At 41.1% G+C, this 26,219-nt stretch overlaps 2 protein-coding genes across 6 annotated transcripts in view; both read right to left on the bottom strand.

Moving 5' to 3' along the window:
- ebf2 (EBF transcription factor 2) overlaps nt 1-12,092 on the bottom strand; it is a 29,870-nt gene extending 17,778 nt beyond the window's left edge. Inside the window, exons 1-6 of one of the 4 annotated variants that reach the window (XM_085180793.1) lie at nt 11,457-12,092; nt 9,332-9,488; nt 7,601-7,664; nt 6,295-6,350; nt 6,097-6,170; nt 4,629-4,697 (exon numbers count right to left, since the gene is read on the bottom strand). In XM_085180793.1, the coding sequence (XP_085036919.1) occupies nt 4,629-4,697; nt 6,097-6,170; nt 6,295-6,350; nt 7,601-7,664; nt 9,332-9,488; nt 11,457-11,590 (554 nt within the window). In that variant the 5' untranslated portion in view covers nt 11,591-12,092. The remainder of the gene's footprint in view (nt 1-4,628; nt 4,698-6,096; nt 6,171-6,294; nt 6,351-7,600; nt 7,665-9,331; nt 9,489-11,456) is intronic. The other 3 variants (XM_085180794.1, XM_085180795.1, XM_085180796.1) reach the window with 3 other exon arrangements.
- Nucleotides 12,093-15,745: 3,653 nt separating this feature from the next.
- On the bottom strand, nt 15,746-21,402 carry LOC146506776 (eosinophil peroxidase-like). Of its 2 annotated transcripts, none has more exons than XM_085180430.1 (15): nt 21,289-21,402; nt 20,998-21,066; nt 20,653-20,737; nt 20,348-20,520; nt 20,117-20,249; nt 19,850-19,979; nt 19,532-19,738; nt 19,077-19,440; nt 18,822-18,982; nt 18,479-18,737; nt 18,231-18,401; nt 17,503-17,740; nt 17,200-17,399; nt 16,998-17,039; nt 15,746-16,872 (listed from the first exon to the last, which is right to left on the bottom strand). In XM_085180430.1, exons 2-15 carry the CDS (start codon nt 21,062-21,064, stop codon nt 16,478-16,480), a joined length of 2,625 nt encoding a protein of 874 aa, XP_085036556.1. In that variant the 5' UTR covers nt 21,065-21,066; nt 21,289-21,402; the 3' UTR covers nt 15,746-16,477. The 2 variants fall into 2 exon arrangements, with proteins under 2 accessions (XP_085036556.1, XP_085036558.1); XM_085180432.1 differs by having other exon boundaries at nt 16,808-16,872; nt 16,980-17,039.
- Nucleotides 21,403-26,219: the final 4,817 nt, after the last annotated feature.

Below are 26,219 nucleotides of genomic sequence, written 5' to 3'. Positions count from 1 at the left end.
TCAACTCTTTTCCAGTCAAAGGATCAAATAAAGGTAACTGAGAGATCCAACTTTGAAGCCATGTAGCTATGATATTATGATCTTAGCGCTGATTGCTCGGGTTCAGGATGGCGCGTATGAATACGGTTTGATATATTTGACTGGACTTCAATAATTTCTTGGCAAAAAGATCTGTGACTTCACAATAAAAATGTGAAACTGAGTTGTGCTTTCCAAAGCGTGTGGGTTCAGACACTACGCGCACCATTTCCAGCTTTGGACCAAACCTCAAAAAACTCATCCTAAAATAATATGAGAGGAAAAAGGTAAAGACAGCATACAAGTGTACACAGAGTGAATTATGAGTTTTAATTAAGTACAGTAAAAGGCAAATCTAATACTGGATGCATGAGAAACAGTCTCCTAAAATGACATTGTTGTCTCACACATAAAACTCTCAAGCGCATATATGACGACCTAACGGGGCGAGTTGGCGGTAGAATTTGAGTATGCATCTGGGAAAGGGAAGGAATTCGACCTCTGACACAGTCCAAAAAATGTTGCTGCATTTATTCTTTGGCTGATAGTTTAATGTTCTTTTCCCAAAGACTTGTAGCTTCTATTTTCTTTTCGGTTGAAGAATGAGGAGGCCAATATTCCCCATCATTAGTAGGACAAGGAGTAACTTTATGTGACCTGCTGTGAAATCAGGTAGGCAGCAAAGCCCTGCAGGAAGCACAGAGGGAAGTAGTCTGCATCATCATGGGTTTTTTAAAGAAAATATGACAGGCAGGCACACGCAGGTGGAAAGACTAACATCAAAACAGATGGTCACACTGTCTGTCTAATACACCACAGTGGCAGGGAGCAGGTATTTACATACAGCAACAGATATTTGAATAGTTTATTGTCAAACTTTCCAGACAGCGTCGAGCCATGAAAAACAATAAAAATGACAGAGTTTAACAGCTCACAAGCACCGCAGAAGCGAGATATCCAAGAGTGAGACGTGTTTTCACGGGGAAAAATGTGACATAAGATTTATACCAGCATTAAGAACTGCTCACTAATAACTGCAATAATGCACATTGACCTGAGGAAATTTGTAATTGAGATGAAACTAAACCAATTTTCTGTATATTGATCAGCAAGGAAACCCTGCACGCACTCAATGAAAACAAACCTGTGGTACATGCGCACAACTAGAACCAAGACTACAAACAGGTCAATACAACCCACAACCTAAGATTAAGAATAATGGATCGTTCTCGGAGCTAAGCTCAAATAAAGTCATTTCTCAAGACTCATATACTATAGTTTTAATAAATAAAAGAATAAAATAAACTCTAAATGCATCCTTCTGAAAAACAAAAAATCTGGGTTTAAGCTGCTGCTGATGAAAGTGTGCACAAGTATGTAACAGTCCTTGTGAGCTCATTTTCAGTGTGGGGGAGGGAACAGGCATATTGACAACATTGGAAAATTCCTATTGATTATTCGTCTTTTCTCTGAGCACCGGCTTGTTAAAAAAGGGCCCTCTTGGAAACACGATCAATTAGTGAGATAGTGCTTACCATTGATCACCCCAGTGCCCCTCACAAGACTCCTGCCTTACAATGGATCCCTCCACACACTCTATATGACCAACTATTGATCTCAGCTTCTTAGCCAAATATAAAAGCACACACCCAGAGCGCCCCCCCACCACCACCACCACCACCACCACCACCACCACCACCAAATCCCATTCAACCCACACAGCCTAATACTAATACTGACATCTGCTTGTCTCCATTGTAAACCCCACAGTTCACTCATAAATACTGAGGCCCAGAACCAATATAGTTTCTCTGAGGTCAGAGATCAGTTTTGCAATAATACCACCATTAACAGATCTGCCTGGGTTGAGATTGAGAATGAGCTAAGTTTCAAACAGTGAAAGCACTCATCCAAAAATAAAGAAATAAAAATAAAAGAAATACCAGTATTTGAATTTTGACCTGAAAGCACTCAATAATTGTCTATTTCGCTTAATAAATGACCTTAAAAATGACCTGTCAAAATAATCAACCACCAGTTTCTGAAAAAAGATTTATTTACGCATGTTTATTAAAACAAGAAAAGAAAAGAAAAGAAAAGTAATGTAATAAATACATTGATTGCATGAGCTTGAAGAATTACATTTATAGTAATGAGCCCAGAGGCATTGATCCAACTTCTATTGAACAATCCACTCATCCAACCAATCAGAAAACAAGTCAGGCCATCAGTCAAGGATAAGTGACATCCTGCAAACAGAGATGTCACATTAGGACTGCGAGTATAACAGTTCACCTATGCAGCTGCAAAACTAGCAGACACAGCAGGCACTGGGGCATTAGATAATTCGCCCCCGAAAGCAACTCGAGTCATCTCTTTGTCAACTCCTGCCCTTGCCCTCTTCATCCCTCCACCCTCTGTCCTTTCACCCCTCCCAGTGGATCAGCTGTGATCTCCTCTCTCTCCCCTTTCACTCAGATCAGGATTAGAAAGAAGGGAAGGTGGAGGGAGCTGCAGCAGTAGCAGCAGCAGCAGGAGAAGGGGGAGAGAAAACTGAAACAATATGGAAAGGAGATTAGAAAAGAGGGGGTTTGGGCCGTTTGGGGAATTGCAAACTCCCTTGTGCTTGGGTAGGTGTCCTAATGACACTGCCTAATTATGGCAAAATTAGACAGGCTAAAGGGAGGGTGGAGGGGGGTGTTGGTGAAGGAGATGGTAATGTGACGGAGAAAAAAAAAGAGGAGCACGGGAATTAAGCAATAGGGAGTTAAAATAGTAAGCATGTGAGAGCAAAAGGGCGAGAGGGGTGTGCAGAAGCGCAGATACAAACTGGGGCAGGTGGAAAGGGAGCAATGTACTGAGGGTGCGAGGAGAAGGAGAAAAGAAGGAAGGAAAAGGGTAGAAAGCAGTGGTGGTGGAAGGGAGTGGGCCCCAGCACGCTGCATGTTAATTGGAGAACAGGTGTTAGGGCTGGGAGCAGGAGGCTGATTACTGGAGCCACAGAAACTGACTGTCTCCTCCACACACAGAAGTGCACACACATACACAAATGCGCATAGGCTTCAGACACACACACATGAATAATTTAAGACCCAAGCAAGGACTAGGGGAAAAGGTCAGTGTAGGGGTCAAAGAGACACACAGACAATCGTACATAGATCCATATACATACATAAATAAACATCCCCACAAGCATGAAAATATGCATCGTTTGCGTGCATGCAAACGATGCATATGTGTTATAAACTTCCTCCTAGTTGAGCATAGATACATTGAGCATATGGAGAAAAGTAAGGACACCTCTGATTGGGCAAAGCAGTATTCCACCAGCTTAGCAGAAATTAACTGGCTTCTAATAGGTGGGTCCCTGAGGAGGGGATTTTGTAGGCTAGTCGAGAGGGAGAAGCCCCCATCAGGACAGGATATGGCCAGTGTGATTAGAGAGTACAGTAGGTCAATGATTTAATTTAAATCAATCCTCAGAGCTGCACATCAGCCTGCACACACACACACACACACACACACACACACACACACACAGAAAGTCACAAAGAAATATAGACTGTTTTTGTTTTGCTTTTCCTCACCAGAAAACCACCAATCTACTTAAAAAGCAAATTTCAAAGCAGTTTAGCCATGTTAGGAGGAAGTATAAAAAGGGTGCGGAGGGAGCGATTGTGAGAATAATGTTCTAGAGTAAATGGGAAAAGCAGCTGCTCCAAGGTATTCTGGGAAAATTCATACAACAACAACCCAATTTTTCCGTTATATGAAAACTATCTTCATCTGAGATCCTCTGAGACACACTGTCAACAGCCAGCCGGCTTGAACTGAGGAGGGGAAAGAAAAGGGTCCTTGATATATGTGAAGTGAGTGCTTTCTAGACAGACAATTGCAGGGAAGGAAAGAAGGAAGGAGAGGGCAAAGGAGGGAGTGAGGGAGAGAGAGGTGATGAAGGTTGCCCCATGACATCACACAGTAGGTATTTCACATACGGTCTGCTTATGAGTATCAATCACGCTGGTTAATGCCAGGCAGACAGTGTGGGACCTCCAAAAGCCCTTTAGACGTGAAGACTCTCACACACGCTGATTATAGGGGTGGTCATCTCCCTTTAAGCCTGATAACTGGCCCTCGGGGTGAACATTAAGTACATATGTGAGCCTGTCTGGTGGTGTGAATGATCCACATGCTTCTGATAAAAGTAAATCTGTGCTTTTGTCAGGTCTCAGGTGCAAATGAGTGACCAAAGTGAAACAGATCCCAGCAAGCTTGAAGATAGATCAGCCGATAAACAGAAAGCCGCAGACAGAAAGACACATGGGAGACAGACACGGGCACTTTTCACTGGATGTTACCGCCTGTTTGCAGTGATGTGGTGTAAATCGCCCCGGAGAAACAATGAACATACTTCCCATGGAGAAGAAGAACAAGATTGACATGTGATGCATACACGCACAGTTAGGTATTATGTCTTAAATGAACAGAGAGCATGTGTAAGCTTCTTCTACAGTTGGTGCAGAGGGGACTGTTGTGAGAGTTTAGATAGTATAGATAGGTGATGGTTTGAGGTGATGGACACTGTGTGGGACATGCTTGGATTTTATTACCTGTCAATGATGACTGGATCGGACGGCGTCTCATTTCGATTGCCACAACTTTTCTTCTCACAACAGCGACTGAGTGGGCGGTTAAAGAAACAGGAAAGTGGAAAAAGTTAGCATTGTGGGAAAAAAAAAAAAACAAACCCCACCAACAACAACAAATTAAACAGGAGGAGCCACCATTTTTCTCTGACCCATCCACATCCATAGACCCCGGCTGCTCTGCCCCACAGTGGGCCGTGATCCAGGAACACACAAAAGCAGCATGGGAGGGGTGGGGAAGAATGGACAAAAGAATAAAAGAGGAAGAAAAGGTACAACAACACACCCTACAAACAGTGAGGGACCATTGAAAAAGTGAAAAGCCAGCTAGGCAATCTGTCACATTGATTTTGAAATCAAACTCAACCCCCACGCAGTTTCACTGCGCACGCACACCGTCCCATAACATCCTACCATTCGTCAGCGGTCTTGTCCGAGGAGCCTGCTGGCCAACCAGTCCCCCTCAACAACCCCTCCCAAAGCCCCCAACTCCCCTTCACTGCATAACAAAAGTGCCCCCACCCCTAACCATCTGCCACCCCTACACCTCGCCTTACCCCTCTCGTGTCCCAGCTTGGCCCTGCCCTGCCCCCCCTCCGCCCCCCTGTCAGACGGCCTCACTCCCCAGCTGTGACGCTTGCCCTCTGCCTCTTCGGCTCTGTTATTAGCCAGCTGTGAGTCACATTCGGGCATCTGCTGGCTACACAATGGCAAAGCTCACTCTGCTTCAGCCCTCCTCCTGATATCCAGTCCCCCTAGCCTTCTTCCTGTGGCCCTCACATCCTATAGGTCAAGGCCCACTTCCAGACACTCTTAAAGTTCTTCTACATCCACAAAAAAAACAGCTACCTAAGCCACGACCAGCCTTCTTAAACTCGCTCTGCTTCCGAAGCTGCTCTTTGGCACTGGCTGCACCACCGCACTTGTCATCCAGTGCCGATAAAGTTCATGCATGTCTAAACATAATTTTTATTTCCATGAGCCAAAAGCAGATTGAACCCCTAAAGTGTTTGCTGCTGTCAGTTGATTTCTGACTGCGATAACCACAGGCCCGAGAGAGTGGAGCGCTCCAAGACGGAATGGGAGCTTTCCCAGGGACATGCTGCCTCACAGCAGACAGCAGCGGTGGGTTACAACTGTAACAAGGACGATGATGGACAACCTAGACTTACAGTTCAATAACAGGGTAATTTTTAAGTACAGCCCCAAGCATCACCACAAAACCCATTTTAAGCTGACTGAGACAAAACAAAGTGAAAGAGTGTAATGGATATAAGTACTTGACATTTGTAGGTGCAGGTTAGTGTTAGTGTGTGTGTGTGTGTGTGTGTGTGTGTGTGTGTGTGTGTGTGTGTGTGTGTGTGTGTGTGTGTGTGTGTGTGTGTGTGAGTGAGAGAGAGAGAGAGAGAGAGAGAGAGAGAGAGACACTCACCTGCACATAACCTCGTGTGTGAGCAGAACTCGACACATTTCTGGATTCTTGTTTTGTCCCTCATACGATATGGGCTGAGAGGAAGAAGCAAGGGGCAAAGGGTCAGACTGAGTTTCATGTAAAAGTAAATTAACTGCTGTTTCTTAAAACTCTAAGAGGAATCCCATTCAAGGGAAAACTTTAGGAAAGTTTAACAACCTGTTTAGTGACGGAGTCGATAAGTCGTGCATAAAGATCCTGCTCAGTGCGAACCCCTGCAGGAAAAAAAAAGAAAATGTCACTTTTTATAAAGTGTTTCAAGCATGAGAACGATTCTGTTACACTGAAATAATTGTCATTCTTTAGTTGGATGTAAGCTGCGGGTAGAGGCTACTGAAGCTTGAAAGAGACATTTCTATTGTGCTGGAAACCTCCAAAGAAGAGATGCTCATTTTAAATTAATTGCAAAACATAACCGATCTGTCACATTAAGCGCTTAAACTCTCTTACCTCTCCTAACCACTCAGTGATAAATCTCTGTGGATTCTCAAAATAAGATGGAAAGATTTATGATAGAATTTTTTTTTTCCACAGTATCTGGATAGGCTCTAAGAAAAAAAGCATTGAACTCTGTCCAGCCAACATGGAGGAACAAGATTGACATGCAGTTCAAATTTCCTCTCTGATGGTTTCTGAGGGGATTGAGTTATTTGATGTCTGATGATTATTACTCATATTCGACTCTAAGGCCACAATTTATAACCAGAATCTCACGGCTTGTCAAGCTGTTCCTTTAATGGTTGTTCCTGTGTGAAGCTATGACTGGCAGGAGACATTCTGCTGCGTTCGAACAGGAGCTGATCGGCTTATTAAAGAGTTTAAATGAAGAAACAAACGGGTTGTTTCTTTTTTAAAACATTTCTTCTTACTTGCATGTAATCAGGTGTGTCTCTTTAAAACTTTGCCTCGGGAGAAGGAGACAACACGCACTGAACTACTCCCTCAGAGGAGACCACGCTGCCTGTGAATTTTTTCATGGAGAGTTTGGAAAGTATTGCCTTTAAAATGTGCTCCTTTCATCAAAGTCTCGATTGAGATGCCTTTGATAACGCTTGGGGGAAGGGGATGAGAGGAAGTGCTTTTAGTGTACTTGTATGTATGCGTGTGTATCAGCGGGTTGCTCTGGAACGCGTCTTTTATCTTCTCTCCCATGGGTGCCACTGCGACAGACTTGGGGCAGCAGTGGCTCATGGGAACCAAATTTCTGTGTATCCCCCCTGATCTGCTGTGGAAGCACCATGGGGGAAGTGGAAAGAGGAATCGAGGAGCTGAGGAGGTGTTGGGATGGGGAGGCAGCGTGCACCTCATTTCCCTATACATGGGTCCATAAGTAACAGCTTGAAAAGCTGAACAGTAAATTGTATAAATCTAGTGATAAGAGCTAGAGGGGAAATTAATGTGTAAGTCAAGAGTAGAGGTGTGTGTCAGGTTTGTCCAATTTTTGCTCATCTTTGAACCTACTCACCATTGCTGTAGAGGAGCTGCAGCTTGTAGTGAGTACCGTTGTTGGTCTTTTCTCCCGTCTGCTCCTTGCAAAAAGAGAGGCAGGCGTACAGACAAACACAGAGAATACAGTTAGGCTCGCTGGGGTACAGATAAGCACAGCTGGGCATCAGTAAACAGGGTTAAGCACAGTGAGTCTTGTCTAATCCTGCAGCTCGCCCTTCCCATGGAGCAGCATCGAGATCAGAGAGTTGTAGGCTCAAAGCTCATTTGGGACCCTGTGTTGTGCTCATAAGCTGAGCACTTAACCTTGAGTCGGATATTCTTTGTAGAGGTTGAACTGTCATCTCTGATACAAATGCCTAAAAAACCCCTCGGATCAAATGCAGTGGTCCTCGCTGCAGTGAGGTAGCAGGCATGGCTATATGCACTTGTGTGTGTGAGGGCAAAGTGTGTTCCAGCAAGTGGAAAGTACTGCGTGTGAGACTGAGCAGCAGTTGACCTTGACAGAAAAACTTCCTTTCTGCTATCCCTCCTTATACCCCCCCTGCCCTACACTCTCCACTAGCCTCTCACTTCTTCCTCCCCCCCCCCCCCTTCTGTGTTCTCCCTCTTCCTTTCTCTTTCTCTACCTCCACTGGTCTTTCTAAGTGGTCTCAGAGGAATGCTCTCTGGTCCAATAACCCAGGAGGCTGGCATCGCAGAGATGAGCGCGAGAAAGGAGGCGAGAGAACAAGAAGGTTGGGGGAGTAGAGAAACTGGGAAATGGAAACAGTTGCAAGGAGAGGAGAGGAAACGGGGTGGAAATTAAGATGCATGAAGATAAGATGAAAAAGCTCCAAACTTAATATGAGAACACACCTGGAGATAGATGGATGCCCAGCTTCATAACTTTTGTAAATATACACAGAGGGACGTTTACTTCACCATGCCATCACTCTACCTCTGCGCAATTACAAAGCAAAAACAGATGCCAGGGTAACCATGCAGAAAATGAACTTCTCCACTGCCGTCATATTAGTCTATGGTCTGTGTGGCACAAAGGGGAGCACGCCAACAGCTTCGGCCCAGGCATTGCTGCCTGCCTCACTCCGAAGCTCCAAAAACCCAAAAGTATGCTAGAACTTTAGTTGTTAGGACAGACTCCCCTTGTCTTTTCCACAGAGTGCAGTGGTTGCCAGAAGTTCAGGAGATTTGTGCCCCCTCACCACAAGGCAAAAACATCCATTAACACTGGGCATAAGGCTTTACTCCAGGCATATCTCAAACTCTTTCTGTCTTTCTCTCCATGCTGCACCCTTCTTTATTTTGGTGTTGTCCAACTTGAGGAATCCCCCCACCCCATACAGCAGTATTTAGAGTATGGGAGAGAGGCATGAAGGAAAAGGAGACTTTGATGATTAGTTCACTGTATAACTTAACAGGAGCGAGCATAATTTGCATTTTAAAAAAGTAGTGATGTCCTCCTAATGAGGCAAGCTGCTAATTAGTCATTAGATATTCTTTTTCAATCCCACATCATCAGCTCATTGGGGGTAAAGCTTGTGTAAACATGTAGCCGTCAGCTGTTCGATATGCTTGGCTTTACCGAGGATGGGGAAAATTAAGCTGAGCACCTGGTTACAGCTGAAATACTGTATATTACAAATACATGTGGATAATCTCTTATTTCGTGCGATTTTGATTAAACACGTTAAATATTAAAACTCGATGTAGAATTGACATCTCTAAGCTTTCGGGAACAGTCACACACCTTTTCGTGCTCCACAAAGTCCACAAACGCAGTCCTCTCCACTTCCACAGGTTGGCCGTGTCTGTCGTAGAGCGCCAGGACAAAGTGGAAGAAGTTGGACTTGCGGAGATTTGAGGGCGGCTGCTTCTCGAAATGAGCTCTCGACAGGGCCACTCCACTTAGGACACAACCGGAAGAGACAGTCAGCTCACGCTTATCACACTGAATATTATCATACTTTATTTAATCAAACACATTTATAGCATCAAATAGAAATACTTGTTTTCCTTTTATTAAATGACAATTAACAGGCTTTCTATTATTATTATTATTATTATTATTATTATTATTATTATTATTATTATTATTATTATTATTATTATTATTGTTGTTGTTGTTGTTGTTATTATTATTATTATTATTATTATTATTATTATTATTATTATTATTATTAATAATAATAATAAGAAGAAGAAGAAGAAGAAGAAGAAGAAGAAGAAGAAGAAGAAGAAGAAGAAGAATATGGACAAAGAAACACAACAAGCATGCTAACAAACTAAACTAAAACACTTTTTCTATTTGCAATAAATGTTGAAAGTTAAATTAAAATAGATTAATAGATTAAGCAACAATAACTATCGTTAAATTTACTATCACTTGAATTAATTAAAACATTAAAATATTAAAAGCATATTTATCATCGTGCATTTTTTTCTTCAGTCTTTCTTTGATCCATACATTAATTGTAAATTATTAGCATAAGCCAAACAAATAAAATAACTAAACTGATGGATAATTTTGCATAGATTTGACCCTTCAAGGAGAACCAAATATGGACTAGAAAAGAAAATACAGAAAAAACGTCATTATAAGCCAAACTTACTCAAACTTTTTTTTTCTTTTAACTTGAAAATTGAAACGTGTCGACGTCTTGTTTAAGTGAAAACTGTGTCGATGGCGGAGCATCATAGTTAAAATATACATTAGGACACTGAGTGTTTAATTAACACGGATTAAAGATTTGGACACGTGAAACGCTTGTTTGAATTCATCTTAATAAAAAGAAGAGACTGTTATGAATCTGCGGGCTGGTTCAGAGCAGGTTTGACTGTTTGTTAAATTTTTCTGTAATTTTAATTTTGTCTGAAAAAGACCTCAAATCACACTCGAGTGCACTTTAGATTTTGTCTTGAGTTTTTGTTTCTAGTTGAACAAAATAAGTGTCGATTAAAAAACAAACAGCCAGCTACCATCTGCTTTTAAATAAATCACTAAAATACTTTAAATGAATAAATAATCCTGATAACTGTTTTCTATTTGCTCTATTGCGTGCTGCGCTGTTTAACGTGTTGCCAACTTTTCATCTTGAAAATGATTCTGCTTTCTTCATGACTGTTTCTTCAACATTGAAGTACAATACGGTTTGTGTGTTGTAAATATATTTATATATATTAATTAATACATGTGTGCAGAAGCTGACTAAACATCTACGGAAGAGTAAAAAACAAGTAGAAGAAAGAGCCAACACTGGAAAATCTGTCTTTTCTGTTTTTTAAAAAATCAGAGCTGTAAAGTTTGTGGCAGGTGACGATAAAGTTGCCTTTAAGCTGAAGCTAAAACTGCTCTGGGAAAAATATGTGTTTCGTTTTAGTCACAAACAGCTTTAACAGCGATCTCCGCTCCTGTGAACGAAAACTAATGACGTTATTAAATGCCTCTTGCCTTTATGTACAAATTAATAATTGTTAGCTGTTTTGCATTTGGGGCAAGTTTCATTATCATTTCAAGCATTATGAAAAATGTTTGTTGTTATTTTTTTCGTCACTTTTAGGAAGTTTTTACGAGTTTGGGGGCAGTGAGTTTTATAGGGGACTGGTGTCATATTTTGCAACAAGTAGTTTGCAGCTCTTTTCTCAAAGGTTGCCTCTTCTAATGTTCGACCTTAAAAATATAATAATAATAATAATAATAATAATAATAATAATAATAATAATAATAATAATAATAATAATAATAATAATAATAATAAATAAATAAATAAACTATAAAGATGTCTCCATCATGAGCAGTCAAACAAGCCTGGGCGTATCAGATGAAAGGATGGTGAGAACCTAAAGTCAGCAGATCAGCTGAGTTTGCTCTGTACCTTTGCGCTGCGACGTTCGCATCCACAACCCCAACATTGCGCACCCACGACCGGACTGGATCCATCTCCTCTCCAAGACCTCTTTCTTTTAATCCGCTCGCTTCACGAATCAGATGTTCCTGGATTCCAAACATTTACACCCTGCTCCGATCGGCTGGTAACACTTTCTTGAAGCAGTTGAAAAAAACACTGAGTTAGGCAGCTAAAGCACTTTGGCACACAAGAAAAGGTCCACTTCAACGCGCTGCGCTCCTCCAAAGCGCCACAAACGAACTGAGCATTTACAGAGCTTTGTGGGGGGAAAGAAGTAACCGACGCTGTATGATGTTTCAGGGGTGTCTCGTTAAAAATCCGAAAGGACTTTCTTTTATGGTTCAAATGATGATAGTAAATATATCCTTCCACTGATGTGAAGCATTGTCCAAGCGCACATCTCCACCGTCAGTCCGAACGGGCTCTGTGCGTTCAGCTCCGCAGATATCCGGGAGCGAGTCTCGAAATATTCTTTAAAATATGAGTGTGCAGAAAGTCTTCCTTTGTCACAGGGCCAAATCGAATCAAACCAGTTGATCCGTGGGCCAGGAAGCTTGTAGCGAACGACTGTGTTGAAGCATGAATGAGACCCTCAGCTGGGATGGGGCGTGGAGGCGGGGCCTCGATGCCATATGGGATCGTTGAAATGGGTGCTCTCATTGGTGCAAAGTGCATCCCTTGTTTGGTCTGCTGCCAGATTCAGCATCCAACCTGTGACTCCAGCAGCAAACTTTTTTAAACACAGAGAAGTTTCCCTAGATAAAAAAATCACATAAAACCACAAAAAAAAAACATTTATAATGAAGAAACGTTGTTATTTTAAGAATTTAGTGTGTATACTATATTTCACGTTTTTTTTCTTTGTGTGTGTGGCAGACGTTGGAGTGTAGTCAATGAAACCTTTTATTAAAAGGTACACGAAAGGTTACGTTAGGGGGAAAAAAGAAAAAAAAACTTTAAGAATTAGTGGGCGCTTTTGTGTATTTAAAAAACAATTACTGGCGTTTGGTTTCAGATTGTCTTGTACATGCTGCGCAGCTATACTGCCCTTAAAAGCCCGTACAGCCAGTCCTGTTTGGTCTATTCATTCAAGTCAACATTTAACACAAGTGCGCTCTCGACAGGCACTCATTCAGCAGCTCGACCGTCTGCTCCTTTGAACGCGGTGATTCCGCTGAGGACGCATCGCATCAGTGTCAGCAGCAACAATGGCCGTCTGGTTGGTCCATCAATCTCCGCCAGCAGCCGACTACGCTGCACTCTGATTGGCGTTTGGAGCGCTGCCTGACAGTGCCCGAAATGAGTTCTCTTAATCAATAGGACAGACTGCCTCAACAAATCCAACCTAGTCATGAGACCCGTTGCAAATAATGCTGTTAACAAACATGATTACCATCCTCTGTAGCCCGCAGAAAAAAATGGAATACATGAACTTACGAGTTTTGAGAGTCTGACAAAGTTTCCTTTGCTGCTCCATCTGATGATTTCGTTACTGGCTCATATTAAAGAAACCAAGCACAGTGCTGATGGGTTCATTTTACCATTTGTGCTTTCTGATCTGTTATTACTTTCATTAAAGTCAAATTTGGGTTGTATGTCCAATGCTTTTGGGTTAAATTTGGGGGGGGGGGGGGAATAAAATTAATTTCCGCTTCCATTCGTCTGGCTATGAAAGGGAAAGTTACACCCCCCCACCCCCCAACGCGGGCTCTCTGCCCCTTACCGAGACTATTGTCTCTATGTGGAGTTTGTGCGCCTGGACAATGAATGTAAATCTCCCCCCTTGGATCGCGCCTCAGCTCACCATCTGCCAGCGCGGGACAAAGTCAGATGTTCCCCCAGTTATGAAAGCAGTCTTGGGGAATCCTGCTGCCGAGTCTCCGCCCTGTCGCCGTCTCCCTCACACACTTTTCCTAAAATGACTGACAGCTCTACTTAACCCTAAAACCATGACAAAATCTATACATGATGACACAGAGGCGAAAGATAAAATTCCTGTAGATCTCAAGGAAACGATCTTTGTCGTTTCCGATCGTTTCTCACGATGAGAAACGATCGTTTCTCAAGGAAACGATCTTTGTCGTTTCCTTGAGAAACGACAATCTACATCAAAATTTTAAGATGTAGATTGTATGGAATTAATGTTTTGTTGTATGCTTGTGTGTGTGCGTGTGAGTGGGGGGGCAGGCAAAAAAATGACAAGATGATGACACAAAGCTCTTCTGTGAAAATCCTCTACATGTGCATGGAGTCAATAAAGAATCCTCAAAAATACTTACAATACAATTTATTGTATCATTGACTCTTTTAAGAAAACCGATTTTAACTATAATTGAGAAAAAAAAGTTCCTCCAAATAAATGCAAAACAAATAGAGAAAAATAACTTAAATTACTGTACAGGAGTATTGTCGATTATAATTTAATGTTCATGGTTTTAGGCTTTTGTGCACCTTGAGAATTGAAAAGAGGAAAAAGACCATGCAGATCATTAACCGAAATCTTCCCGCTGTAACCTGTGTGTTTGGGAGTTCGTCTAGTATTGACTTGTCCGGCCTGCCCCGACTCTTCAGCACCGCAGGTGTGAGAGGCTCGGCCGCGATTATCGCAACCCGCAAGACTTTCTGAATGTGTGGCTTTTGTAATTCGGTGAAGCAGGGAGCCGGAGCGAGAATGGGGGATTAGTCAAACCGCAAACGTCTTTCTAATCAATTTAACCCACTGAGACGGTCAGGCCGTGCGTTTTAGGGAGGAGCTGGGGAGAGGTGTGGAGAGGGGGGGGGGCGGGGGGGGGTTGGTGACTGCTAAACCAAACAATGGGGTATCGTGTGCCGTTCGTCCTCCCCAGAATTCCCCTGCTCCCATGGGACAACCAAATCCACTCTGCACGGATGGCACCGTGTCCGCGGAGGGCAGGAGGGGCGTGGCTTGTGCGTAAGGGGGAGTCGCAGACGGTGCAGCTGGTTTCCGTCCCTCCTCTCCACTGTGCAGAAAACAACAGAGCTAATGCGACCCTCCACGTCCCTAATCGATCGCTATATGTTTGTTTATTTATTTAGGAAAGGACGCAGATCCCCGGGAGAAGTGTCGGCATCTGCAATTGAGGCCAGGTGGCCACTTTTCTTTCTTTAAGCATCATCACCCAGCTAAAGTTTCCCCAAACATTCGGATTAAGTTCTGTTTAATGTTTGTATATAGAATAAAATATTGCAAGCCAAATGGAAAACAGGGATTGGTCCATAGCTACTTTCAATAACACAGAGAGAAGACAGTCTGTTTGTGCGCGAGGATCTGAATAAATCCCCACATGACTGTTATAGGCTGTTTGATCAAAATGGGTTTTCACTGCAAATTGGCTTCATGATATCAGTGCAGTTAACATCTGCCCAACACATTACTTCAAAATTTTCGTTTCAACTGCAGATGTTTTGACTTTTAATAGTGCAAAATGCACTGGTGTTGCATTAACGCTATTTTACTTTCGGTCATTAAAGTGTAAAATGTGCTTCCTTTGAAAGTAAAAAACAAAAACAAACAGAAAAACAAAACAAAAGAAAAGAACTATTCCAAACCTTTGCGATAAGTAAATGTAAAACAAATGATCAAAGAATGCTTTTAAACTCTCAATCTCAAAGTGGTGAAGTGCTTTATGTAAATTAACTTGATAACGTACCTCCTATTTAAAATTTGATTTGAGTTCTTTATTTGAGAAATTTTATACTTGTTGTCAGGCTGCAAAAATAAAAAGGAAAACCCCTTTTTGAATGCGGACCACTTCATGGGAGCGTGAGTTTATGATCTGTAATAGTTTGGATAATTTATTTTTACAATAAGAGAAACTTGGCTTTGGAAAGGATTTACCAACTACTGAATTGGGTTCATCGTTTCAGAAACACGGGGATAAATACCGCCAGAATATATTATATTTTCTTTCGCTTTAGTCATCTTTGAAAGATCAATCTGCTTTGTTTCTTTGTTCTAATGAAACTATCACAAACTTTCAAACTGTTTAAAGGACACATTAAACGAAATTAAGTGTTATGTTTTTAAAGAATCATCAATCTTCATACAGATTGAGTTCAAATAACTCAAGAATCAGCATAATCACAACATTCTAGTAAAGTCAGTGAATTTGATCCACGTGGTTGCGCGTCTGCCTAGTTTCCTGTGATTTAAAAGCCTCTACAACAACGCCATCTCCTGGTCTGCATGGAGCATTCAGCTCTGACTTTCAGAGTTGGAGGGATCAAAAGAAAACATGTAATTGCTCATTTTCATTTTCATTTATTAGGAACTGGAAGTTATAGTTTTAAAATCTTTATGAATAAATGCATGATCTTTGAAATATCTTTTATGTGATTTAGGAAAAGGATGAAAAACAATAAATCTTCAGGAATTTAAAAGACAAGATTGAACAAATCATTCACGATTAAAATGAATCTTCACAACAAACTTCTTCATCCATTTTTGAAACCACAGGTATCAAAGGACTGTACATATTTCTTCATTAAATGAAAATCTTTAAAACATTTAAAGAGTGCAACATATTAACCACAGCATGTTTCAGTTGTTTTATCTTTAACCTCCTAATACCCCAACTCTTTCATTTTAAATTTCTCTTTGATATTTGAGATTTGTAGTGTCATAATTGAACTCTTTATTTGGTGTCTGAACACAGCAGCATTTTTCCTCAGTACAAAAACAAAATGAGAAACAACAATTGTGCCTGTTTGAGCAATATGGCTCATTTGAAAGAGCAAAATTTAGTGTTGTGGTCTACCCAAAATGTGATGTCCCCATATGTGGACGCCAGGTCAAGGAGGTTAAGGGATTTAGATTGGGGTCACTTTAATCTTAGTAACCTACAAAATCATTATAACAGTAATTATCATAACCTAAAGGCAGCCTTTTAAAAGGTGCAAGTTAAACAAAAGACATGCAAAAAAAAACCTGGGCATTGTTGTGAGGATGCTGTCTATTAGTAAACATTCTACACTTCAAATAGCAGATGCCCGTTGAAGTAGCTGTTACTAGTGATGCCATTGGCACTGTTACGAGCAACCAGCCAGACCTTGTCACCACGCTCAAGCTGAACATAAATGCTTCCACTGGCCATCAGGTAACCGGTATGCTTTGTGGTGAATGAGTGAAGAATCCGCTTCTCATTGCGCACCAGATCCACATTGGCAGAGCTCTGGAAAATCGTAAGGCTGAACTCAAACTCATAAACACCCGGGGTCTCACATGTAAAGATCCCATTCTGAGTGTTGTAGCTGTTCTGTCCGTTGTAGATCACTTCGCGGAAAATGATTGGATAGCCAGCGTTGGGGGAGTTGCTGCCAAGTCGCATTGAGAAAGCAATGTTCTGTCGGTTGTTAGGGGTTTCTGAAAAATAACATAAGTGCTATTATAACGAAATAACCTGTAAACTTGAATATAAGCTACATGTAATACTTTAATATAAATTTGAACATGCATGGACAATATAGAACAATAAGTGAGAGGTTTACCTATAGATTCATCTGAACTTGAAGATTCATCTGAATCTGAACCTTTAAAAAAAAGTTAAAAATCAGTATGTCCAAAATCCTTTAAGAGTAGCTTAAAGTGCTTCACTGATTAGCGACATGCAGTGATAAGCAAAAATAATTATTTCTTAAATAATCTAATGTCACTGACTGTCTGGAGTCTAATTTCACATCAAGGACTCACCACCCTCCTTCCATGGATTGAGGTCAAACTTAGGGATGTTCTCGCACTGGGTGTAGCCATACCCTCGAGGCCGGAACAGGAAGGGGTTTTCAGGGACTTCAGTGATACCAGTATTGTCGCAGATTATACGAGCCATTGATGTTTGCCTCAGTGACCGTTTCTGAGCCTCAGTGAAGACTCCATCATTCTCCCACCAAAGTCTGAAATGGGACAACGTTTAAAGTTTAAAGACCAAATCCAACAGTAAGGCTAACACAGCCCCCTGAGCCTCAACAGTGTTCGCTTTGTTTTCCTTCTGCTTACCGGTCTCCCTGACGGATCCTTTGGAACTGAGTTGCGATCAAGCAGGCAAACAGAGGTCCCACTCGTCCTCCATGGACAAATGGCTCTGACACACCTCCAAGCCACACATCAATGTTGTCAGGGGTGCCATAGAGATTCAGCAGCCTCTGTGCCAGATCTGTATTGTTCAGCACTGCAGCCAGGTCCTGAAGAGTTTGTGGCTCCGACAGTCCACAGAACTTGCGCCACTTGTTGTAGCCTGAAAAGGATTAAGCACAGTTTAGGACAGTTCATCTTCTATACATGTTCATCAGAGACCTTCAATGATTGAGCAAACTTAATTATATTAATCAGTCAAATATAATATAATATATAATATATATATAAAATATATCAAAATGTGTTTGTATAGTACTTTCCATGCAAGGTAGAGTAGCTTAAAGTCCTTCACTGATTACTGACATGCAATGATAGGAATTTTTTAAAGAAAAAAATGAAATTGCAAAGTTTCATTAACAATAGAAGTACAAATAACATGAATAATATATAATTAACTAAATAACTCTAAGTAAAACAAATACCTAAAAATAACATAAAGAAAGAAAATAAAGATTATTGTAGCAAGTAATGTCTATCAAACATACTCAATCAAATGAATCAAAAAAGTAGGTTTATGGTTTATATTTAAGGACTGCAGTTCTCTCTTGTCAGATTAAATATACTTATATTTATAAAGATTAAACAAATACCAGGGACTCCGTGGTCTCTTCCTCTCTGCATGTTCAGTGAACCCAGATCCAGTGCCACCCTAGAGGAGAACTTAAACAGCCTGTCCGTCAGTTCCTCAGACATCATGTGCTGCTGAGTGTTCAGTTTGGCTGGGCGACCCACTAGCCCTCTCATGACAGGGTCCACACCACCTGAGAAACACACAAAATCATTTCAGTTTTGAAAATCCTCGATGATAGGACTAAAAAGTTAAATATTTCGGCTCTACCTTGAAAGATCATCCTCCATGGTGTGAAGAAGTCTCTGTGCAGCAGATCGCTGGGGTATTCAGGGTGCTGGTTGTACTGCTCATCAAGACGGGAAATGATTGGCTGAATCATCAGGTGAGCAAAACGGAAGGCAGCTACGCCAAATACATTGGCGATCCCGGGATTCACGTCTTCATCGTAGCCAGGGTAGGTGGACAGCCGCTCTGCAATGACGTCTGGACCAACAATGTGATGTAAGAAGTCTCTGAATGTCATCACCTAAAAGACCAAAGAGAAACTCAGCAGTGTAATTGAATAATGAGTGTAATTAAAATACTTCAGGAAGTCTAGCTCCTCACTAACCTGCAGATAGGCACCCATAATCTTGCGAGCCTCCTGGTAGAGTCTCTCTCCATCCCACTGTGGATTGAGACAGGCCAGAGCACGTGCGAGTCGGTTGTGTTCACGTAACATGACAGTGTGCAGAGCGGACAGTGCGTTGTTCTCAGTGGCGCGATCGTCACCTTAAAATCACATGATATTAGAGCGGAAAAAACAAGTCTTGTTGGCTGTGTGCACTTTAGAGATTTGAAAGTCAGTGTATTTGATGGTACTCACCAGCGAAAAAGCAAGGCACCTCCACCGCATTTGAGGTATTTGTAATGCGAGCTCGAGTGGCACACATGTTGGTACTCATAGAGCTGAAGGGCATAAGCTCACGGCCGGTATCATTAAAAATGTCATTGACCCTCAAAAGACCCTTATCTGAGGTGAGGTCCCGGAGGGAGCGAGCTTTGACTTCGTCTGAGCCGTAGACTTCACCTGCATCGAGGAAGGCCGTGAGAGTGTTCATCTGTTCGCGGACTGTGCTTGCACCGAAGTTGAAGCCAGTGTTTCCAGAGCCACAAGCTGGTGCTGAGCGGGTGAAAGGAATGCACTCATCCTCTGAATTATTCCCGAACCGGGGGTCATTTTTAGGAATCTGTTTGGACAAGACAAGACACACTCAGCATTCACTCTGCATGCATTTGAATGCAAATATGTATTTCCCTGAGTAATGCAGTGGCACTAACATCAATGGGGAAGCAGGGGTCTCTGCGCGTGCAAGTCTTTCCACAGTCAATGCCGTCACTGAATGAAGCAATGGAAGGAGAAGTAGGAGTGAAGGTCAGGTCATGATCAGTGAGCTGGGCGAAGATTGTCACCAGGAAAGTGTAGAGTGGATCGCTCTGCACGTCAGCGGTAGGTGTTGGCAAAATGCGGTTGGACACTTGTCTCACCTGTGTATGAGGATGTAGAAAATGAATTCTGTGTAGAGAGGCTTCATGCACATATTTCTTTAGAGCATTTTGCAGTGTGCCCAGTAAAGATGAAATTCTAAAGTGTCTTACCAGGGGAAGAATGTAATTGTTCACTGCTTGATCACGGGTCCAGCCTTTAGGTGTAGAAGTGCCATCCTCATACTCAGCAGGGAGAAAGCGGAGAAAAGGTGTATTGGAGGCTCCCCAGCGGGTGTTTTTCCTACATGAGAGAAGCAGATACACTATATTGTATAAAGATAAACAACATCCAACAAAAAACCTCACCCAAGCCCCAAATTATAGGCATCACTGTCAGCACAAAATGGGAAATAATTATTCTGGAAATGATTGTCTCACATGTTGTTGCACACACCGCTTGCAGTGCGATATGTGTGCAAGTTTTGAGTTGTCCTACAAGAAGGGATGCGGTGACGTGGAGAGCAGCCTGTCAGTTCAATGAGGGCCTGTAGATTTTCTTCAGAGATCAAATCTGAATAAGACAGATGATGAAAATTAATTAACTTCAACATTTAAGTAAAATGGAAAATTTAACAATTGAAATTTAAATGAACATTTTTAAACACACACCTGTGGCATTGATGGAGCGCTTGTGACGCTTTTCAAGACTTTCTGTGATCATTTGCAAAGAATTAGCCAGGTAATCAGCAGAGCGCACAGCAATGCGGGATGCTCCTCTGGGCTGCTTCATTAGCCGCACAACATCAGCGTAATGTGCGTTTCTTCTCACGCGATCCAAGCTCCTGTGATGTGTGAGGAATTCATATTTGTTAAAGTTTCAAGTAGGAAACCTTGAAAAATACTTTGATTTTTGCTGTGCCCATCGGTTCAGGGTCTGAAGATTTAGCTGTAGTTTAAGAGGTCTGGAGACTCACTGTTGCCTTGAATAACGATAGGCTGCATCCACCTTTGCCTTTGCTGCCATCACAGTGTTTTCAATGAAGCTCTGACTCAAATGTGCTGATAAAAGAGAAAATGTTTGCTTTCATTCACTCCTTGCTTCACTGACTGCAAGATACTTTGCTTATTGCATGAAAATGTTTGTTACACACAGATATAAATGCAGAAGAGAAGAAGAAGCATAAAACTTTTACATTTCTTTGACATCTCATAAATTAATTCGAAAATATCTAAGGCAAATGGTAGAACCATGTGATCATTTCACTTGAGTGAGGAATGCATCAAACGTGCTGCTGTCAGAAGACAGAGGTAGTACTCACCTTCATTGACCTGGCATTGCAAGCACAGGTACAGGCCCACAGCCAGAAGGCACAGAAACCGATTCATCTCTGAGAAAAAAAAAGTAAAATAAAATGTAAATTACACATATATATATATATATATATATATATATATATATATACACACACACATATATATATATACACATATATATATATATACACATATGGATAGATAGATAGATAGATGTGTGTGTGTGTGTGTGTGTGTGTGTGTGTGTGTGTGTGTGTGTGTGTGTGTGTGTGTGTGTGTGTGTACAAGAACTGTACCTTCTGTATTCTGATGTCCTGTGGCATCCACCAGCAGCTGTCAGAAATCTGTGCTGCTCAGAGTAACACAGGTGTGTTTTATAGAGCCAGTGGACAAGTACGTCATCCCATGCAACATCTGCAGGCGGAAATTTTGCTCGGAATTTTCTCGTTCTTACTTCCTGCCCGTCACCTTTATAGGCGGATCTTCCTCCTTTGTTTAGTCATGGTATTAAAGAATAAGAACAACATTTTCAAAATAATACCAAAAGATTTAAAGCGTTTTGATTAAAACGAGGGAGAAAAATCTCACAAATAAGTGTCTTTACTTTTTTAATTCATACATTTGTTTGTGTCTCCATTAAATAATTTTTGAGACAACACAACATTTCACCATAAGTGTTGTATTATCATGGATACACAGATTGTAGTGTACACCATTTATTCTCTCGCATCGGTCCTTACACTTGGGTCAGGTTGTTTTTACCAAACCAAAAAAGCTGATCATATTTGCATATCGCTGCACAAAATGCACGATTTACACGTAGCATCCAAATTTTGCTTTAGGTAAAGTAAACTTGAAACCGTTTTGTCTGCTTTTTATTTTATTTCAGTCAACGAGAATTTTTTGCACAATGCTCGTCAAAGGATTGTGTCAGATAAGCGATGACAGACAAACATTCTCCAGATTTAATGACAATGCGCACAAACAATGAACTAAGAAAACAACTTCCTGCATACTAAGAACTGCAATAAACTAAAACATTTTCCAGTTAACACAAGCAGTGACCGTATATACGTTATTTAAGTTACTTTGCGAATTTAAAAGGATATTGGATATTCTTATTTCCATTTACATTCGTATTGTTTATCCTACTAGTCAATGTCCAACAAAAAGAAAACTGTGTCAAAACAAATGTGAAAACCACTTTTCATGTTGCAAAATTTGCGTTTCTGTGTTTTTATGTTCATTCTGTAATTGTCCAACACATGCACGGTGAATAAAAACCATCATGTACACTGATGTTGCTACACATCGGCCTACTAACTTTTCTCGTGGCCACGCAACCAAATAAGCTAAAGTAAGATGCACAATTTCTGCAAAACTCGTGTATTATCAAGTTAAATTGGCGATTGTAAATAGAGGAAAGTATATACTTTTCGAAAATGAATGTGCGCCTGTCTATGTGGCGACCAGGATATTAAAAAGAAAAGAAAAGAAAAAGAAAAGAAAAGAAAAGAAAAGAAAAGAAAAGAAAAGAAAAGAAAAAGAAAAAGAAAAAAGCCGCCCATCTTTGAGAATCTGTGCTAAACTTAGCGTACTGAAATTCCTCCACTGCCTGCAGGTGAGGTTACATCTCAAACAGGTAGATCGTGTCATTGAGTCAGCTCGGAACAATGCCTGTAACTGTAAACAAGGTAAGGCCATCTCCTATTGTTCAGTCTCGGGGAAGGAAGATGTCGCCTTTCATCAACTTCATTCGCAATTAAAACTTTCCAGTTTACTACGTGGACAACGACGTGAGAGTGAAACGGGATTAAAATCGAATAGGCTAATAATAACTCCTAGTCTTAAACAGCAATAGGTCTGTTTAACTACAATTTAATAACTACGTGGGTTACATTTTTATTTAAGTACTTTCATACTTAAGTAATTTCATACTTATGGTTAAATAAAGCAAAACGAATGTTCTGCCTTGGTTCCAGTGGTTATTAAGACAGATTAAGATAAACAGCCTGATAAAGTAAAGAATTTAATAATCGTTTTAAACTAAGTCTCCCTGCTGGCACTTTGAAGGTCAAGCCGAGCTCTCATTCTAAACCCATAGCTGCATCCTTGCTGTTGGGGTGCAGTGCGCAGTAGCCTTACTTCATTTTATTTGCTCAACAATTTACCTGTCCAAATATTCACTGGCGACAGCAAAGCATGAACACGGGCGATTAAAACTTTTCACAATTTGTTTAAAGAAAGTTTCTCTTGACTCATAAACAGGATGTAGAAAATATGATTTATGAATGAATTATGTCGAAAGCAGAGAAATGACTTGTTTTCCAAGGATCATTGTCACTTTTTGTGTCACTTTTATGTCACAAAAAATCCCTTTTTATATATTTGACATACATATTTGACAAATAATATTAACAAAAATGGCAAGGCAGTATTGTACAATTATTAATGTAACACATTAATGGAAAAAGCTGCTTTGACCTGTGCTTCTTTGCAAACTGCTTTCACGCAGACATGAAAAACAAAACAAATCCATCCATGTTGAACTTTCGACTGCTGTCAAAAGTCTCTTTGCTAGCAGATGTGTTTCCCTTTTACTCATCCTCAGGTGCTGTTTTGAGAAATTGATCCATGCCTTAATTTCATCCAGGCTTTTTATTTTTGACAGCTTTTCTTTGACCATTAGGCTGTCTCGGATAGCTGCAAAATGTTGAAGCTGGTATCTTGAACCACACATGCAAGCAGGACCACATTTTACCCCTCCTGGTTTATTTGTACTGGCTTGAAGTTGTTACCTTTCCGTTTAACTTTTTGCTTTCAAAAAATCATTGAGGTCAGCTGACCAGATGCTTCTGGTTGTACACAGAAGCAGATTAAAACAAAAAGAACTTTGCTGTAGCTACAAGTAAACTCTGGAACAGCTTGCTCTACGCATCTGACCCCAACACTGCATGGTGGAAGTGTGGTAACACCATTGCTTCACAGGAGAAGGTCCTGGGGTTAGGGTTATTATCAAATTTAGTCTGGTGCCTTTCTGTGTGGAGTTTGTGTCGGCCCCCAACCCACCCACCCATGACTTGCTTGGGTTCTCTTCAGGTGCTTCTTCCCTCAATCCAAAAACGTGCCAGTTAGGTTAATTTGTGAAATTACCATTTCTCTCCAGTCATGAAAGCTGGAAGAGATATATATAGTACTATCAAGAGAAAGGCACACAAATGAAAAGGCACACATTGGAGAACAAAGGGGTTGGAAGTAGTGCACTTGGTTTGATTATATCATTTAATAATTACATTGGCTGTGTCTGGATTTTTACTGGGATAAAATAGATGTTTGTGACCACAAAAAACATACATGGCACTCACATTATCAATCTGCCTAGTCTATTGTAAGCTTACAAAACATTCAGTTTTAGGTACTTAAATTGAGTCACTGGGGTTTTCTGCACTCTGTTTCCTCAAGCTAAAAATAACATAAATTCATTCCAACATAGAGAACTGACTGGTCCTTCCACAGGCATGTAACCGCTCTGTGTGTGTGTGTGTGTGTGTGTGTGTGTGTGTGTGTGTGTGTGTGTGTGTGTGTGTGTGTGTGTGTGTGTGTGTGTGTGTGTGTGTGTGTGACAAATAAGACGAATGAATAAGAATTATGTTTGCTTAATGTGTGAAAGTTTGTTCTTATTTAGACTCAAGTGTGGTAGCAAGCTGGAATATACAGTGCTCAGCAGCATAAATGAGTACACCCCTTTACATTTGTCAGAAAACCTTTAGTTTCCTTTCAGAATCAACATTTTCTATGAGATACTATAATACAAAATACTGCCATAAATGTGGGCCACTGATTGCAAAAAAAAGATATGTTAATTTGCACACACACACAAAATGATTTTCCTAACAAACTCATTCAATCCCATGTTGCAAAAATGAGTACACCCCAATTATAGTCATAGGAGAAAAGCCACACAAGACTGCAAAATTCGAATTAACAGGCATTCAACCACAGGTGAGTCTAATGATTTATTTAAGGGGTGTCCAGCAGACAGGTGACGATAAAAGGGCATTACTTAACAAAGAAAAGCTCTTCCCATTTCATGATGCCAGCAATAGCTCCACATGGAAGAGAAATATCACAAAATCTGAGAAAGGAAATAATTTCTTTACACAAAAAAGGTGAGGGCTACAAGAAGATCAGCAAAACTTTACATATCAGTCAAAGTGATCCAAAAATTTAGGAAAGATGGAAGTGCAACCATATTACAGAGACGTCCAGGCCGTCCACAGAAGTTAACATCTCAACAGGAGCGTCTCCTAATGAAAAGGGTTGAAGAAAATCACCATGGAAGTTCACTGCAGTTAGCTAAAGCAGTAGAAAGCCAAACTGGAGTGACCGTTTCCTGTGACACCATCCGGCGCACTTTGCAGAGGAATGGCATGCATGGGTATCGTCCATGAAGGAAGCCTCTCCTAAAGTCCATGCACAAAAAAAGCACACCTAGAATTTGCTAGGGCCCATGCTGAAAAAGATGAAGACTACTGGGACTCTATACTCTGGAGTGATGAGACAAAGATCACTGTTTTTGGAACAAATGGTTTCAAAACTGTATGGTAAGCTGGAGAAACTTATTTTATCTACTGTGCGGTACACAAGTGGAACCATTTTCACTTTCTAATAATCTTTTTCCTCTCTTAAAGATTTTTTTAAAAACTTTTTTTCCTTTATTTGACAATGAAAAGTGTACAGGAAAGAAGGATGTACACGACATGCAGCAAGAGGTCACAGGTCATACTCAGATCTGGCCTCTCCATTAAATCGCGTTAATCATGATGACAGCGTTAACGCCTTAATGTCGACAGCCCTACAACAAACACAAAAACTGAAGACATGATGATACAGACTTAAAATTTGCACCGATGGGTTTTCTAAATTCGGTCACACACAGGTGCACGAAAAGTGAGTGCGAGGGCGCCTCGGTGCGACTGCTGTGCTGAAGTCTCACACACAACCTGTTGAAAAGGGAGGGGGAAGGTTGCTTCCAAATACTGCACATTTCATTCATAATGTCAATCCAAACCCATTACTTAGACTTAGATCATCCCATGCCTTATGTGGCATATCGGGCAGCAAACGAACACCACCAGGTTCGATCTTGTGCCCAGGCTTCAGCTTCTTCCAACGATATGTTCGATGTCTTTAGGTCTTGATGGAATGACCTTCGCCAGGTGTTGTG

This window comes from Neolamprologus multifasciatus, chromosome 12, assembly GCF_963576455.1.
Source record: "Neolamprologus multifasciatus chromosome 12, fNeoMul1.2, whole genome shotgun sequence".
In the NCBI taxonomy this organism is placed as follows: domain Eukaryota; kingdom Metazoa; phylum Chordata; class Actinopteri; order Cichliformes; family Cichlidae; genus Neolamprologus; species Neolamprologus multifasciatus.
Note: the sequence above shows the minus strand (reverse complement) of the source record. Positions and strands in the feature narration are given on the sequence as shown.

Bases quoted from the DNA above. Each gene is read 5' to 3' on its own strand.
- LOC146506776 (XM_085180430.1), bottom strand. From the start codon at position 21,064: ATGAATCGGTTTCTGTGCCTTCTGGCTGTGGGCCTGTACCTGTGCTTG. The intron at 17,741-18,230 runs GTATTTGTTTAA...AATCCTTTTCAG, and splicing joins AAGAGACCACGGAGTCCCTG to GCTACAACAAGTGGCGCAAG. The intron at 17,040-17,199 runs GTGAGTCCTTGA...TTTTTTTTAAAG, and splicing joins CAATCCATGGAAGGAGGGTG to GTTCAGATTCAGATGAATCT.